This window comes from Triturus cristatus, chromosome 6 (genome assembly GCF_964204655.1).
Source record: "Triturus cristatus chromosome 6, aTriCri1.1, whole genome shotgun sequence".
NCBI lineage: Eukaryota > Metazoa > Chordata > Amphibia > Caudata > Salamandridae > Triturus > Triturus cristatus.
Window position 1 is genome coordinate 737,301,130 of NC_140589.1, and position 16,438 is coordinate 737,317,567.

Here is a 16,438-nt window from a genome sequence, read left to right on the forward strand (position 1 = left end):
GGGGAAAAGCGTACGCAAATCTGCCGGACCAGTTCATCCATATCGCATTGCTCTGCGACTGTGGATGTGGGAACCTGACGGCAAAGCTTTGGCATTTTGCGTTTTCGCTTGTGGCGAATAGGTCTATCTCTGGATGACCCCATTGCTGGAAGTACGGTTGGAGTACTGATGGGTGTAACTCCCACTCGTGCATCTGGTGGCTGTGTCTGCTGAGCAGATCCGCCATCTGGTTGTCCTTGCCGGGGAGGTGTTCCGCCATGAGGAACATGTTCCTCTGAATGGCCCACTTCCACATGCTCTGAGCCAGATGAGACAACTGTGGAGAGTGTGTTCCTCCCTGCTTCTGTATGTAGTACATGGCGGTCATGTTGTCCGTCCGGATCAACACGACTTTGTTGCACAAGTGTACTTTAAATGCTTTCATAGCCAGGAAGATTGCCATCAGTTCTAGAAGGTTGATGTGCATCTTCTTTTGTTGTGTTGTCCATAGTCCCTGCACTGTGTAGTTGAGTACATGAGCTCCCCGTCCCTGGAGAGACGCGTCCGCTGTCAGTATTATCTGTGGAACAGGCTCTTGGAACGGTCGGCCCTTGCAAAGGTTTTGTGGAGTCCACCAATGCAGAGAGTTGTATGCCCGACCGCTCACCAACACTAGGTCTTTTAGTTGTCCGTGAGCCTGATTCCATTGACGTGCTAAGCACTCCTGAAGCGGGCGCATATGTAGTCTCGCGTGTGGGACTATGAAAATGCAGGAGGCCATCATGCCTATCAACTGCATGAACACTCGCGCGGGAAGGGAGTGTTGTGGTTTGAACTTGGAAATCAGCATTTGCATGCTGTTGATTCTCACTAAATTTGGCTGAGCTGTGGCCGCCAGAGTGTCTATGGTCGCACCTAGGTACTGTTGTACGTGTGCGGGTTGGAGATGTGATTTTGGGTAATTTAGTGAGAACCCCAGACTGTGAAGGAGGTGAATGGTGCGGGACATGTGGCTGGCGCATTGCTGGGCTGACTTTGCTTGAACAAGCCAGTCGTCCAGGTAAGGGTAGACGTGTATGTGCTGCCTCCGTAGATGTGCAGCCACAGTAGCTAGGCACTTTGTGAAAACTCTGGGTGCTGTTGTCACGCCGAAGGGAAGGACTTTGAATTGGTAGTGCTGCCCCTGAACAGTGAACCTGAGGTATTTTCTGTGTGAGGGGTGAATGGGTATGTGGAAATACGCATCTTTGAGGTCCAGTGTGGCCAGGAAGTCTCCCTGCTTGAGCAGCGGGAGGACTTGCTGTAGGGTGAGCATGTGGAAATGCTCGGAGAGAATGTAGCGGTTGAGGGGTCTCAGGTCTAGTTTAGGTCTGAGTGACCCGTCCTTTTTCGGTATTAAAAAGTACAGGGAGTACACCCCCGTACCTTGCTCGTGGACGGGTACGACCTCTATTGCGCCTTTTAGTAGCATACTTAGCACTTCCTGCTGTAAGAGCGCTAAGTGCTCTGAGGACATAGGACGGTGTTTTGGAGGTATTGTGGGTGGAGTTGAGGTTAATTCTAGGCAGTAACCGTGTTTGACAATATCTTTGACCCACCTGTCCGTGGTGATGGAGTTCCACGTGGACAGGAACCTTTGTAGCCTTCCCCCGACAGGTGTTATGTGGTCGGGAGGAAGGGAGAGGGCACCACTGTTTGTTCTTGGGGGAGGACCTGGTGTTGCCGTATCCGCGTCCTCTGCCCTTTGTGCTTGAACCACGATATCCACCCCGGGTGTTTTTATCGTAGGAACTTTGTGTGTTTCCCTTGTTGTAGGTTTGCTGTGACCCCTGTCCTCTACCTGCTCCTCTATTTTCGGGGCGACGAAAGGAGCCACTTCGAAAGGTCTGCGTTTGGAGAGCCCCCATGGACTTTGCAGTGTCTGTGTCCTTTTTTATTTTTTCTAGGGTGGTGTCAACCTCTGGCCCGAATAAGTAGTCGGGGTTGACCGGCTGGTTGAGGATGTTATTTTGTACCTCAGGTTTGAATCCGGAGATTCGTAACCATGCGTGTCGTCGTAACATGACGCTAGTGTTTATGGCTCTGGCAGCTGTATCTGCGGCATCCAGTGCATACTTAATGGATGCGTTCGTGAGGAGTTGTCCCTCCCTGATGAGGATCTCTGCTCCCTCTTTGTATTGGTCAGGGACATGTTGGAGTAAGGTTTCTAATGTGTCATAATGTGCGCGATCGTAGCGAGCTAGGAGCGCCTGAGTATTGGCAATACGCCATATGTTAGCTGCTTGGGCTGCAACCCGTTTGCCGGAAGTCTCTAGCACCTTGGACTCTTTGTCCAGGGGAGGAGCATCCCCAGTCGTCTGCGAGTGCGCCCGTTTGCGAGCATTCGCGACTACTATGGAATCCAGAGGCAACTGGCCTCTAATGTAGGTAGGGTCCCCAGGCGCCGACCTATATTTCTTGTCGATCCTGGGGTTTATTACTTTTGCCCTGGTGGGTTCTTTGAAAATGTCCTTTGCTGGTTTGAGGACACCTTTCAACATGGGTAGAGTTTTGATATTCCTTTCTGAGGATGCGAAAGTATCCATGATGAAAATCGTCCTCGATGGTGTCAGAGTGGAGTTGCACACCATGATTGGCCGCAGCACGTTCAATGAGGGCGTTGAATGCGGCAGTGTCCTCTGTGGGAGACGTTTTTGCGCCATATAGCTGCGTGTCCTGTGTATCCATAGGTGCACCCGGGTCTACAGGGTCATCCCAAGCCTGGTCAGGGTCCTGTTGGCCTTCAGGGTCCATCTCGCCGGGATAGGGGACGTGGTCACCCATGTAGTCCTCCAAAACGTCGGTTTCGGAGTGTGTCGGAGAGAAGGACTGTGGATCTTGGTAAGAGGTATGGAGAGGTTCGTAAAGAACTGGTTCCGAATCCACTGGCAGCTTTTTCTTTGGCGGGATCCGGTAGGAGTCCAAAGCTGGCTCAGAAGTTATTCTCCTTTTGTGGAGCATCATTCTGCCGGTGTCGGCATCGATGATGTGTGATGGTGACGTCTCCGTAGGAGAGCGTTTGGCAGGTGTGATCCTGGTGTGGGTGACACGTGTTCTGATTTCGAACAGTTTTGGCGCCGTGGATGGTGGCAGGCCAAAAGTGATGTTGGCCAGTGCCGGAGAAGCTTTTTGAGCTTTTTTCGGCTCGGAGCCTGGCGTGTCCTGGAGGGCTGCCTTGTCTTTGATGCGTTGCAAGGACGCTGCAACTTGCCGCACCTGGAACGCCGACGGTTCTTTGGCGCCGACCGGTTCTGTAGAGGCAGGCGTGGACTTCTTCGGCGCCACTGGGTCATCGAGTCGAGGAGAGGTAGTAGCTGTCGACGGCGTCGATGATTGTGCCTTTGGTGCTGCTTTCGAAGCGGTGTGAGACGCAGCAGCCATTTTGACCTTTGTGGCCGGAGCCGATTGTTTCGGTGCCGGGAGCCGAGAGCCGAGACGATTTGGCGGTACCGATGGTCTTTTTCCGTGTGTCGGCGCCGAAGTCTGCTGCTGCGAGCTCGGCACCGAAGTCCCGTTTGGTGCGGTCGGTGCCGACGGGTTTGGCTGGCGTCGAAGGTGTGGTGGGCTTCGATCCGACCAGTGTTACTTTCAGTTTCGGTTTCTGTTGAACCAATACGGCTTTCGGTTTCGATGAAGGGAAACCAGTCGTTTTGGGTAGTAATGGCTGCCGCTGAATGTCCGAGGCCGGGCCAGAGGGCGGGGCCGAAGAACTGCGGGATAGGTCTTGGGTAAGGCCCGAAGGCGATCCCTCGACCGGAGCCATAGACTGACGCACTGGGATATCCTCAGTCTGTACGGGTAGGCCTTGCTCGTCACCGGAGCTACTCTCTTCGGCCCCTAAGGCCTCATCGTAGTCTCCTACCTCGGTGTCGGCTTCGTCTCTGTGAAAAAGTCATTCTTCGATGTCTTCCGATCCGGAGTCGTGTTCGGAAGCGGGGCTGGAGGGTAGGTTCTCCACGTCTTCCACATCTTCGTCCTCGGCGCTGAAGATGTTGGTCGGGGCCGGTGCCGCTTGCTGCGCTTCAAGTCTCGCTGCTCGTCGATTCCGGAGAGTCTTCTTGGATCGGAATCGGGCACAGGCCATACATGTGGACTCGTCGTGATCCGGTGAAAGGCATTTGTTGCACACCGGGTGGACGTCGACATGGGGATATTTCGCATTGCATACAGGACACCGCTTGAATGGTGTCCTCGATTCCATCGTCGATGTCGGGTCGATGGTCGGGTATGATGCGAAAAAGTTGTTCTTGAAGTGAGTAAACTAACAAAGAACTATCGATACCGATCGGGAACAGTACCGACGCGAACTAAAGGCCTTTTGGCCTGTAAAAAGTTTTTCCTAACTTGAGTCAAGATAAGCACATCCGAACCCAATGGCGGAAAAAAACAATCTGAGGATGGAGAGGATGCCCATGCGCACTGTAGTCCAGGGGAGGAGTCACCTATCCCAGGATACTTCGAAGACTCTTCCAGGACAACAACGTGCAAACATCCGGACCCAACACTAGGCGGCGATCTATGCACAGATATGAATTCAGCAGCCCACATGCCTCGAACCTAATTTAACCATCCAGTCCCTTTCCCACAACATATCCCTCAACAGATGCATACCCTCCATCTTGAAATGTCTGTATGTCACAATTTGGTTTAACCCTCTCAGATTTATCACAGGTCTGCACTCTGCACCCTTTGTCCTTTTTTTCCACCAGAAAAAGGGTACTAATATAACCCAACCTGTTATCTTGTACTTCCACTATTACATTTTATGTTAACATTTGAAGCACTTCTAGTGTTACAATATCTTCTAAATCTTTCTGGAAAATCACTCTCTTGGTTCTTTCTCTTGATATGGTTCTGTGTCCAAATCTTTTAAATAATCTTTTACAGCTGAACTTACCCATGGGTCGTCCATTATTCACCTCCATTGTTGTGCGAACAATTTCAACCTTCCCCCAACTTTTACTTGGGTAGAACCAGAATTTGTCTTCATACTCACCTTGACCTATTGAAGAGCTCTGGCCTTGACCCCTGGCCCTCGATGCTCCTGGTCTACTATTTCTTCTTCTCTGAGGATAGAAACCAGAGGGTTGCCTGTAATAGGTACCTCCTTGATATCCGTTTACCTCGGATCCTGGTACTGGGTCTTAAAAAATCTTTGGCTGGGAGGTTGCCCTCTCCTCCCAGCCCGTCCATAAAAACTGTTCCCAGAGAACACTCTTTTCATGGAGTAATGTGCTGTGGTCATGGATAAGAAACTCCCAGACGTAAACTCTTTATGGTTTGGAGGGTTTATTTGGTCATGTTTGTTCTAAGAGACTTTAACAACAAAGAAAGGCATCAAGGTTGAGGTAATGTCAGGAAGGCTGTTTTCTCCAGGATCCTTGTCTTTGCGTCCTTCTTCCCTCTCCTTGGTCTCTAGATAGGAATACCCTAGGAAGTGGTCTTCTTCTGGCGTCACTCTTCCCTTGGTATAAAGAAGATGATGTCAGTTCAGTCTCCGTGCTCCCTCTGATGACTCCGTCACCACACCTGTGTAATTTGTGTACTATGTTCAAATAGTTTGTGCTTTAGTGTCAGTGCCAGTTCTACCCAGACAGCACTCATGTTAGTCCTGAGGAAACTCAGGACTATCTCTCATAGGGGGTGCCCCGTGTCCTTCCCTCCTACCAATGCTTAACAGAGAAATACTGAAAAAATTGTACTTGCCTGAAGTCACGCCCATCCGGAGTTGTGGCAAAGGTCGTCTCAGCGTCCTTTGCCTCTCTTGGGCTACTGGGTGTAACAGCGTGGAAACAGTTTTCTCTCTCTGGATATGTGCCACAGTTGTTTCTTTGGTCACTAGTATCCAGCCCGGTTCGGCGTTCCTGCTCCCGTTCTTCTCCTCGTCGGCCTCTCCCTTCGATTCGTCGTCGCTTTCTTCCTTGTTCTCTCCTTCCGGCTCTCTGGTTTCCCTTTTCATTTGTTGGTAAGCCGGCCGTGTCACCTCCTGCCGGTCTCTCATTGGTCTGGGTTTGGCCGTCATGCTGACGTGCGTCTCAACGACTAGGCCGTTCTCGGCGCAGTTAGGTGGGGAAAAGGGTGCGGCCATCTTTGAGTTCATGCGGATCTCTGGGAGGTGGTGCATTATGGTTTCTAATCCATCATAATGCGCCCTATCGTATCTGGCCAATAGCGCTTGGGTGTTGGCGATACGCCATATATTAGCTGCCTGTGACGCAGTGCGCTTTCCTGACGCGTCCAGTAGCTTTGACTCTTTGTCAGGTGGTGGTGCTTCGCCTGACGCCTGGGAGTTTGACCTCTTACGTGCAGTGGAAACCACTAGGGAATCTAGTGGCGCTGGCCCTTTGATATAGGCAGGATCTGTGGGGGCAGCTTTGTACTTTTTTTCTATGCGTGGGTTAATGACCCTAGCCCTGACTGGGTCCTTAAAAACATCTGGCGCATGTTTTATCACCCCCTTGAGCATAGGTAGTATGGAGGTAGACCTATGTGCGGTATCAAAGGTGTCGAGGAGGAAATCCTCCTCTACTGGGTCAGTGTGTAGCTCTACCCCGTGATAATGTGCCGCCCTCTTAAGTAGGTGGGGAAACCTAATGAGTCTTCCGGTGGAGATGGCCTGGAAGGGTAAAGGTCATCTTGTGGGACGTCTGGAATATCTGGATTATTGTAGTTGTCCCATGGGTCTGGGGATCCTGTAGGGGTGGGGTCTTGGGGCACATCCCCTGGATCGTAATATGGGTCCCCCTGATCATCATCGTCTGGAGACGGGGTCGGAGAGCGATGAGGTGGGGGTGGAGAAGGCGGAGGTGGAGGAGGTGGGGAAGGCATTCTGAAAGGGGAGGTAGCAGAGTCCTTCCTCTTTGGAGGTGGAGGCAGAGCCGGTTTGTCCAAATGTCTCTTTTTAGAAGAGAGTGCCAAATGTCCAGTTTTTGGATCCTTGGTAAGAGTCTTTTGCAAGGGATCCGGTGTAAACAGTTCCTGTGACAATGTTTGTTCCGTCGGCGCCAAAGGTTTCGGGGCCGATGACTTTTTAGGCTTGTCCGTGCCGTGCTTAGCATTGGGCTTGGGAACCTCCGTTTTCTTGGTCTGCGCCGAGGTGGGCTTCGGCGTGGAAGTGTCGGTGCCGAGGGCCTTATGGGGTTTGGTCGGTACCGAGGATGGCGTCGGTATGGAAAGGCTGGGTTTCGACACCGAGGACTTCGGTGCGGAGCTCGGTGTCGAGGTAGAGGGCGGTTTCTTTTTCGGTGCCGAAGTGTGTTTCTCGGCACCGCTGGAGGGCTGGCTCGAGCACGAGCCGCCGGAAGGCTTATTTGGCTTCTTCACCGGGCCCGAAGGTGGGCTGTGTGAAGCAGTGTCTCTGGTCTTGCCTAGGCCCGGAGGCGAAGGTGTGACCGAAGCCTTTTTGGGTGTGCGCGCGGGTGTGGGAGGGGGTATAGTACTCACGACCCTCTGCGCCGGGGTGATGTCCTCCACATCGGAGTCGTCGGCTTCGGAAGCACTGACGAGGTCCTCTTCGGTGTGCTGCTGTCCCGAATCTTCGCCGTCGTCCCCGAAGATGTCGACTGGAACGGAGGTCGAGGAGTGCGCCATGTTTCGTCTGGCTCTTCGATCTCGAATAGTCTTTTTCGATCTGAAAGACTTACAGGCCGGACAGTCTCGAGCCTCGTGTTCAGGGGAGAGGCAGAGGTTGCATACCTCATGAAGATCGGTGTGGGGGAATTTGGACCCACATCGAGAGCACTTCTTGAAAGGAGTTCTTTCCATCAGCCGGGACCGGAGCTTGGGTAGGCCCAAAGGCCGCCGTCGACGACTGGAATCGAAGATGTGTCGAAGAGAAGGTGATTGAGGAGATCTGGATCTGAACAATACCGCGATAAGCGAGGATTCCGCTTCGATCGTCGAACTGGAAATGTTCGGAACCGGAGCGCGAAGTATTACATCCGAGCCCGATGGCGGAAAAAAACAATCTGAGAATGGAGCCGAAGCCCATGCGCAATACGATCCAAGGGAGGAGTCACCGACCTCGTGACTTCCAAAGACTTGTCAAGAGGAAAAACAAACTACAAACATCCGGGCCCAACACCAGATGGCGATCTATGTAAAAGTGTGTAATCTGCAGCTCATATGCCTCGAACATATAGTTACTTGTTCACCTTCTTTCACTATTCTAAGTAAAGCGAGGAGAGGTAAATATTCATCTGAAGTCCTGTGTGTATGAGTCAATGTTTCATCCAGCTATTCATATTTGTTATAAAGATGGTTTTGAAGTCATTTCTCAATTGTTGAACTCCAACAAAATATTTTTTACATGGTATTACTTACAAATTCATCACTCCAGAGGACTGTTTCAGAAAGACCATGCTATAAAACTCCACAAAATGGCAAACATTTACAAGGCTTAGAGTGTATGTCTTGAGTATGCTTTTATCACAACACAACGGGCTGCATAAAGCATACACACAGTGCACTTAGACTTCGTTAACATTACAAACTTAGAAGAGGCATTCTCACTTTTCAGTTTTATTAGCCCAGGAATCATCCAACTCATCCTCAGAACTGTGTGATGGTTCTTCTTTCTTCACAGAGAACCTGCCTATTGGTTGGAATGCTGTTTCTCGATTTGTGAGGCAACTGGATTGTGTTTCAGTTACCTGCAAGAAAGAATAAGTTCCAAAAAAGATTTTAGCTATGCAATGTATGTAGGGTAACATCATCATATCAAGGTGTCACAAGGATAAATTCATTTAGACAGAAGACACCTGCTCTCTTCATAATACAAATTCTGATTGTTCATCTGTCAGCACAGAAATCCACAGCCATCACAACCTAACTCGTAAGTAGAACATGTGGTGTTACAAAGTGTTGAGATCATGTAAAAGTCCATTGAAAGCACCAAGCATGGTGTAAACAGATGCTGAAGGCCAGTATGAAAAGCTTGACATTCGGTTGCATAAAATTACTCCTATATTTGAAGCTGATTTGGGACTCTGTATGAGTTTGTGAAGGATCCTAGGAGTATTCTGCCAAATAGAAATAGTGGCAGATTTTAAAGAGGACTGGAATGCAAAACATTTACCTGTGTGGAGTTTTCACAGAGAGGAAAAACCTGCATGCGCAAATGTGATACAAATATCCTGCTGCAAAGGCAACTTTTAAGCACACTTTTGAACATAAAATCCTCAAAACCTGATTTCATGATTTAGGAGTGGGATTTTACATTTGGAAGGAGCATTATAGCACATGTTAATTTTGCCAAGGTGCACAAAATGGATCTAATCGAGCTTTAAAGACGGCAGCAGGAAAATGTGTGATTCATAATTTTCCTTCTTTATAAAGTTGAACAGTATATTCCATTTCATATTTATTGCAAACCATTTTGTGTGGAAATGCAATCTCAAATGAAAAAACGTCTTCATGAAATTTCATCTACCCTTCTGAATGAGGTAGTGTCAAAAAAAGGTAAACATGCGCATTGAAGATTACGAGGCATTGCAACTACTATTTTACACATGGATCATGCAAGAGGGTGTACACCATGTTCATGGTATCCCCATTTCAGCACTGTGATGATTGTCAGGTCAATATAACTGTACAAATCTTACAGAATTTAGGAGAAAACAGGGTTTTAACAGGAGGCGCCCCTTTCCTGCCAACATTTTAAAAAAGTACCCTCAAGGAAGGCACAAGTTGGTGTCATAAAGAGGCTAGAACCCATATATTGACGTGCACTTTGGACGTATGAGGACATTTCCGATAGCAGCTTAGACTGTTCCTAGAAATCTTTAAGGTGGGTAGCTACGCTGGCGATGCCATTGACATGGCGCTTAGTGAAATGCTGTACTCAAAGTAATGTGGCAAATGAAGCCTGCTCAGCATATCAGATATGGTGCAGATTTGCAACACTCCAATGATGCAGAGATTGAAAAAATAAAAATCCCACCCTGTTTAACTAAAATCTATTTTAACTCCTCCTTCCAGTGTAAATCTGTTATTATACATGTCCCTATTCAATTCTAAACAACACATTTAAAACACACGAAACCAAGTTTCATTTTTTTTGTTATGTTAAGTGGAAGTGTTTAGTGACACTCCAGAAATGCAGCTTTATTTGACACTTTTAAACAATCAAACAATGTAAGTGTTTTCAGACAATAGCACCGTAGGCTTCAATTAGAACCATTTATTCAACAGATCTAACTATTAATATCGATAAATTAGTATTATCTTTTCCGGTGAAGACTGTAGCCAGGAGGAGGCAAAGTCGAAACAACATTGTTGCTGTGTGGACAAGGAGAAATATGAAGCTATGTTCTATTTCCTCTTTCTCAAATCTATTGAAACAATCAACTTGAGATGACTGATCATTGAAGGGAAGAAGCTAAAGAAACAACCACATTTAGAGGACTAATCGGGTAAGGTGATGGAGAACAGAATACTGGATTGGAGAACAATTGATAAGAGCGAGGTGTGTAGGAGTTCAACAAACAAACAAACAAAGTATTATTCCATAGACAATACAGGTGCCTTTGCATATAATGATGTATAACGTACTTGTGATTTATTAATAAAATGAATTTGGTTTTTTGATAATCAGTTCTTGTAGTAGTTCTTCACTGGACACGATATATTTCGCATGAAAATCAGATGAAAAATGTATGTGAAATAAGTGTAGGATCAAAATAATTACGTTAGAATTGGATCCTTAGTAAGTCTATTACATAGCTGAGTTAATCAAACTATCAAAATTATTAGGGAAATATTTTTTGATGTGGGAGGAGGGGCCCTCCGGTTGCGAAGCTACTGAGCAGGACGTGCAAGCTGCTCTGCTGGTTGAGCACATGTTGAGTGATCTCGTGAATGGGGGACAGGAACATCCAGTCCAAGGGTATCCGTTCCACTGACGATCAGCTACCAGCCCCGGTGAGGAGGTCCAGAGAGTGCGGAAAGAGGAAGTGGAGCCTGTAGAATAGGAGCTGATGTCTGGAGCAGTGTGTAGCTTGGATAGGGACCTCAGATACCCTGAAGCTTTCTCTCGGATATGAGCACCCAGTGGGACAATAACAAGGAAATAAACCGCATGGCGTCTCCAGCAAGAGAATGCCACTTTGGGATGTGGTTTTGTTTTTTAAAGCAGCAGCAAAGCAACTTGACAGGCAGGTAGTGGAACATATCACCATAGACAGGTCGGAGAACCTTGGAATCGCACACCATTACAACTGGACTAATATTTGGAACTGGTTGAAATACATGCACAATTCATTTGATTTTCTTGCTGTCCACACTATTACTTACCCAACTACTATGCTGCTTTCGAAATTGAAAAATTCCTTTATCTTCCTTGGGTTGGGTCTGCAGAAGTTCATACCTACTTGGGTTGAATTCTCGTATGGCTGTCCTTCCTTCGACATGGCTGACCGTACACATATGTTGGTGTATTTGGTCTTACTCTTATGTTTGCTTCACTACTTTTACATTGTGTGTTATATCAACCTTGAGAAAGCCCCAGGCCTACACGCTGGGAAGGAGCGAAATATGGTCTGGCTGTTTCTACACATCACTTCTTGGAACTTCATTTAGTTACAAAGAATAAAAATCATCCTGTACAAATCCAAGACAACTGAATTCCTTAACTTATTTGAACTACAAGATAACACATGACACAGCAACTCAGTTTTACACTTCACTTCTCGAAGGTCGGAGAACTGTGGCAGGGACAAAGGTAAGCTGACTGGTACTACAAAGGAGAACTTGAACAATTGTTGGTCTTGTCATGCATTAATTTTTCCCAGCACCTTTCATAACAGTAACAGATGAACTTTGGTTTGGCGGTGCAACACCCTGACTCAACGATTTTAATGGAGTGTGCTGCTTGTGGAGGACTACCTGGATTTTATAAACCCACCCTACCCATCCTCCAACTCAACCCTACATGATGCATAACTCGTATTACCCACTGAACTATATCAAAGTAAACAGCAGTTTTAGGGGGAAATCCGCCCTAATTATACAGGGGCAATCATAGCTTTCGAAGAACTTAAATGTAAGAAAATGGTATTGGACGTGCAGGCATGAGAGAGGGGCCAGACAACCTCAGCTTTATAAACTGGACAAATACAATCTTCTTTGCTGCAGGCTGAAATAAGAAATATCAGATCCACGAGTGGAGGAAAACCGCGTGAAGGGCACAGCCTCACTCTCCAGAACCCGCAATGAGGAAATCTTTAATTCCATTAAACAAACTAAATTGAAGTTGAAACAGACAAGATACTCCCTAAGCATGGAAGTGAGTCTTTTGAAGCGGATTTTCACAAGATATCTGAGAGGGTTACAGCTAACTCTGCAAGGAACTACTGCAGATGTTACACTACTGAACTCCTCCCTTGTAAAACTGCATAGTACAGGCCAGAATAGAGGCTGCACAACGGCATTCGAAAAGAAAGTTTGTAATCATGTCTGCATGGTAAGAATACCAGAAAATTCTGAGGACTATCCATTTCTCTTTATGAAACCAGTCGAAGTATACTACTCCCTGACTTTACATTGGCAGCCCAGAGACACAGTGTTGATGGTTTGAATGATTCGTTATGCGATAAAAACATTGAAATACATGATTATTCCAGCTCGCCGTAGAGTTGCAGTGGAAGGGAAGGAAAAAAAATACTACTTACCCAGTATGCATCTGTTCTTGGCATGTAGAGCTGTAGAGTCACATGCTGTGTTAAGATCGCCATCCAGTGTTGGGTCCGAATGTTCACACTCTGTTTTTCTTCGCAGAAGTCTTTATAGTCACAAGATAGGTGACTCCTCCTTTCGGTGATAGTGAGCATGGACATCGACTCCATCTTCAGATTGTTTTCCCACAGAGGGTGAGAATGGAGTAGTAGTAAAGAATAGAGTTGTCCATGCGTATGTATGTATAGTAAAAGAGAGAACCACAGCAGCTACAGGTACCCGGGGAGGTGGGTGGGTGCATGTGACTCTACAGCTCTACATGCCAAGAACAGATGCATACTGGGTAAGTAGCATTTTCTGTTCGAGGCATGTGAGCTGTGGATCACATGCTGTGCATAGATTATTCAGCAGTATCCTCCGAAAGCGGTTGCTATCCTGTAGCTGTTGGAGTTCTCTGAAACAATGTTTTAAGTACTGCTTGGCCCACATTAGCTTGTTGTCTTGCTAAAACATTTACACAATAGTGCTTTGTGAATGTGTGCGGTGTAGACCATGTTGCAGCTTTGCAAATGTCAGCTATGGGGATGTTACCTAAGCAAGCCATAGTGTCCCCTAGCTTGCGAGTGGAATGTGCTCTAGGGGATACAGTCAAAGTTCTCTTTGCTTCTGCGTAGCAAATTTGAATACATTTAACAATCCACCTTGCAATACCTGATTTAGAGATAGGATTGCCCTTGTGAGGTTGTGTGAAAGCAACAAAGAGTTGTTTGGTCTTACGAAATGATTTTGTTCTTTCAATGTAATACAAGAGTGCTCTTCTGACATCTAAGGTGTGTAGAGCTCGTTCTGCAACAGAATCAGGTTGAGGGAAGAATACAGGTAATTCTACCGACTGATTTATGTGAAATGCAGATACTACCTTAGGTAAAAAGTTGTGATTGCTACAAAGAACCAATTTATCTTTGTGTAGTTGGAAAAAAGGTTCTTCTATGGTTAGTGCCTGTAGTTCATCCACTCTCCTCAATGAAGTGATAGCAATGAGGAAAGCTGTTTTCCAAGAGAGGAATTGTGGTTCACATTTGTGCATGGGCTCAAAGGGCGGACCCATTAATCTTGTGAGAATTATGTTAAGATTCCGTGCTGGGGCAGGTGGGAGTCTTGATGATATGACTCGTTTTAGTCCTTCCATAAAAGCTTCAATTACAGACACCCTAAAGAGCGACAAATGTTGTCTATTCTGAAGATACGCAGCTATTGCAGCAAGATGCAGTCTGATGGAGGTATAAGCCAATGCGGACTGCTGCAAGTGTAACAGATAATGTTTTGTATGGAAGCATTAAGAGGGTTGATATGATTGTTATTGCAATAAATAACAAAACGCTTCCATTTAGCAGTGTAACAGGCTCTTGTGGTATATTTTCTGGCCTCCCTAATGATGTTCATACAGTCTGGTGGAAGATTCAGATAACCAACTCTGACTTCAGGAGCCAGATCACGAGGTCCAGTTGTTTGGGATCTGGGTGTTTGATTTCTCCATGGCTCTGTGTGAGGAGACTGGAGATTAAATGCAATTTTTGATGCGGGACCAGAGAGAGCTCCAACAGTGGGAGAGGTGGAAAAGCGAAGGCAAATATCCCTGACCAGTTCATCCATAGTGCATTAGCATTGGATAACTGGTGTGGGTACCTGGAGTCGAAGCTTTGGCATTTTGTTTTTTGGTGTGTGGAAAACAGATCTATCTGAGGGACTCCTCAAGCTTGGAAGTATGGGAGGAGAACTTGGGGGTGAAGTTCCCATTCGTGTATTTGGTGCCTCTGCCTGCTGAGGTGGTCCGCAATCTTGTTGTTCACTCCTGGGAGGTGTTCCACTAGGAGATAGATTTTGTGGTGAATAGCCCACCTCCAGATGTTTGGGCCAAGTGGGACAGTTGGAGAGAGTGTCCCCCCTCTGTTTTTGTATGTAATACATAGCTGTCATGTTGTCGGTACGAACTATGACAGTTTTGCCTGCTAGGTGGGTCTGAAAAGCCTTGAGAGCTAAAAATATTGCCATCATCTCTAAATGGTTGATGTGGAGCAACGTTTGCTATTGGCTCCACAGGCCTTGTACAGTGTGTTGCTGAAGATGAGCTCCCCAGCCAGTTAGGGATACATCCGCTGTTAGAACTATCTGTGGAACCGGGTCTATAAAGGGCCAGCCTTTTGATACATTTTGTGTGTTCCACCACTGCAGAGAGCGATGAGTACAGCCGCTTATCAACACTAGATCAGTTAGTAGACCGTGTGACTAGTTCCACTGACTGGCTAAGCATTCCTAGGGAGGACGCATGTGCAGCCTGGCATGGGGAACGATCATGATGCTAGATGCTATCATCCCCAGCAGTTGCATATAAACCCGGGCTGGAAGTGATTGATTGGGTTGAAACTGGAGAACTAAAGCCTGAATGTTGCAAATTCTGGCTGCGTTGGGAAACGTGAGTGCCTTTTGAGTATCTAAAGTGGCTCCTAGATAGTTCTGAGTATTGGCTAGCTGAAGATGAAATTTTGGTACACTGACTGTGAACTCTAGTTAATGCAGTAACTGAATGGTTATGGAAGTATGCTTGAGACATTGTTAGTACGTGTTGGCTTTGATGAGCCAGTCCTCCAAGTATGGGAAAACATGGATGCTTCGTCTTCTCAGATGAGCAGCTACTACCGCCAGACACTTTCTGAAGACTCTAGGGGCAGTGGTGACTCAGAATGGAAGTACCTTGAACTGGTAATGTTGACCCGCTAACACAAACCTGAGAAATTTGCAATGAGCAGGGTGGATTGGGATATAAAAGTAGGCGTCCTTTGAGTCTAGAGTAGATAGAAAGTCCCCCTTTTGCAAAAGAGGAAGTACCCGTTGAAGTGTTACCATGTGGAAATGATCTGACTGTATGTAAAAATGTTGTTCCCAGCGATCTAATATTGGTCTGAGTGAACCGTCCTTTTTGGGTGTTAGGAAGTAAAAGGAGTACACGCCCGACCCTTGGTGTTGTAGCGGTACTGGTTCTATAGCTCCTTTTAGAAGTAGAGACAGTACCTCTTGTTTGAGGAGGTGTAGGTGGTCCTGTGAAAGTTTGTGTGCCTTTGGAGGAATGTTTGGAGGAGTGTTGATGAACTCCAGGCATTTCCAGAACGGATAATTTGTAGAACCCACTTGTTTGTTGTTATTGACTGCCAAGTTGGTAAGTCACTGTTTTGTATTGGAGGGGGAGGTACGTGTGTTTGACCATCTACCTTTGTTTCCTCAGTCACCCCCTCTGAAGTAATTTTTAGAGCCAGAGGGCTGGTTATTGCCTTTGTAGGTGGACGTAGTCTCTATGGAAGTATTTTGAGGACCCTGCTCGATAGAATGAGTGCCGAAAGGAACTACGGCCTTGTGTTGACTGAAGGGCTCCCATGGATTTAGCCACTTCAGTGTATTTCTTCATCTTTTCCAGTGAAGAATCTACCACTGGGCCAAAGAGGTGTTCCTTATCAAAGGGTGTATGTAGTATGAAAGTCTGGACCTCAGGTTTGAACCCAGATATGCCAAGCCAGGCATGCCTTCTTAACAGGACACTGCTGTTTACTGCTCTGGCTGCTGTGTCAGCAGCATCTAGGGAGCACCTGATTTGATTATTTGAGATGAGTTGTCCCTCCCTCACCAAGTCTTGCGCTTTACCTCTATGTTCTTGGGGTAGAATTTGGAGTAATTGTTCTATTTTGTCCCAGTGCGC

General features: G+C 46.9%; 1 protein-coding gene across 4 annotated transcripts in view; it reads right to left on the minus strand.

Annotated features, from left to right (window-relative positions):
* LOC146817800 (heat shock factor protein 2-like) overlaps positions 1 to 16,438 on the minus strand; it is a 204,184-nt gene that overhangs the window by 61,657 nt on the left and 126,089 nt on the right. For all 4 annotated transcript variants that reach the window (XM_085611274.1, XM_085611270.1, XM_085611272.1 and 1 more), the window contains one exon: positions 8,530 to 8,669. In XM_085611274.1, coding sequence (XP_085467400.1) covers positions 8,530 to 8,669 — 140 coding nt within the window. The remainder of the gene's footprint in view (positions 1 to 8,529; positions 8,670 to 16,438) is intronic.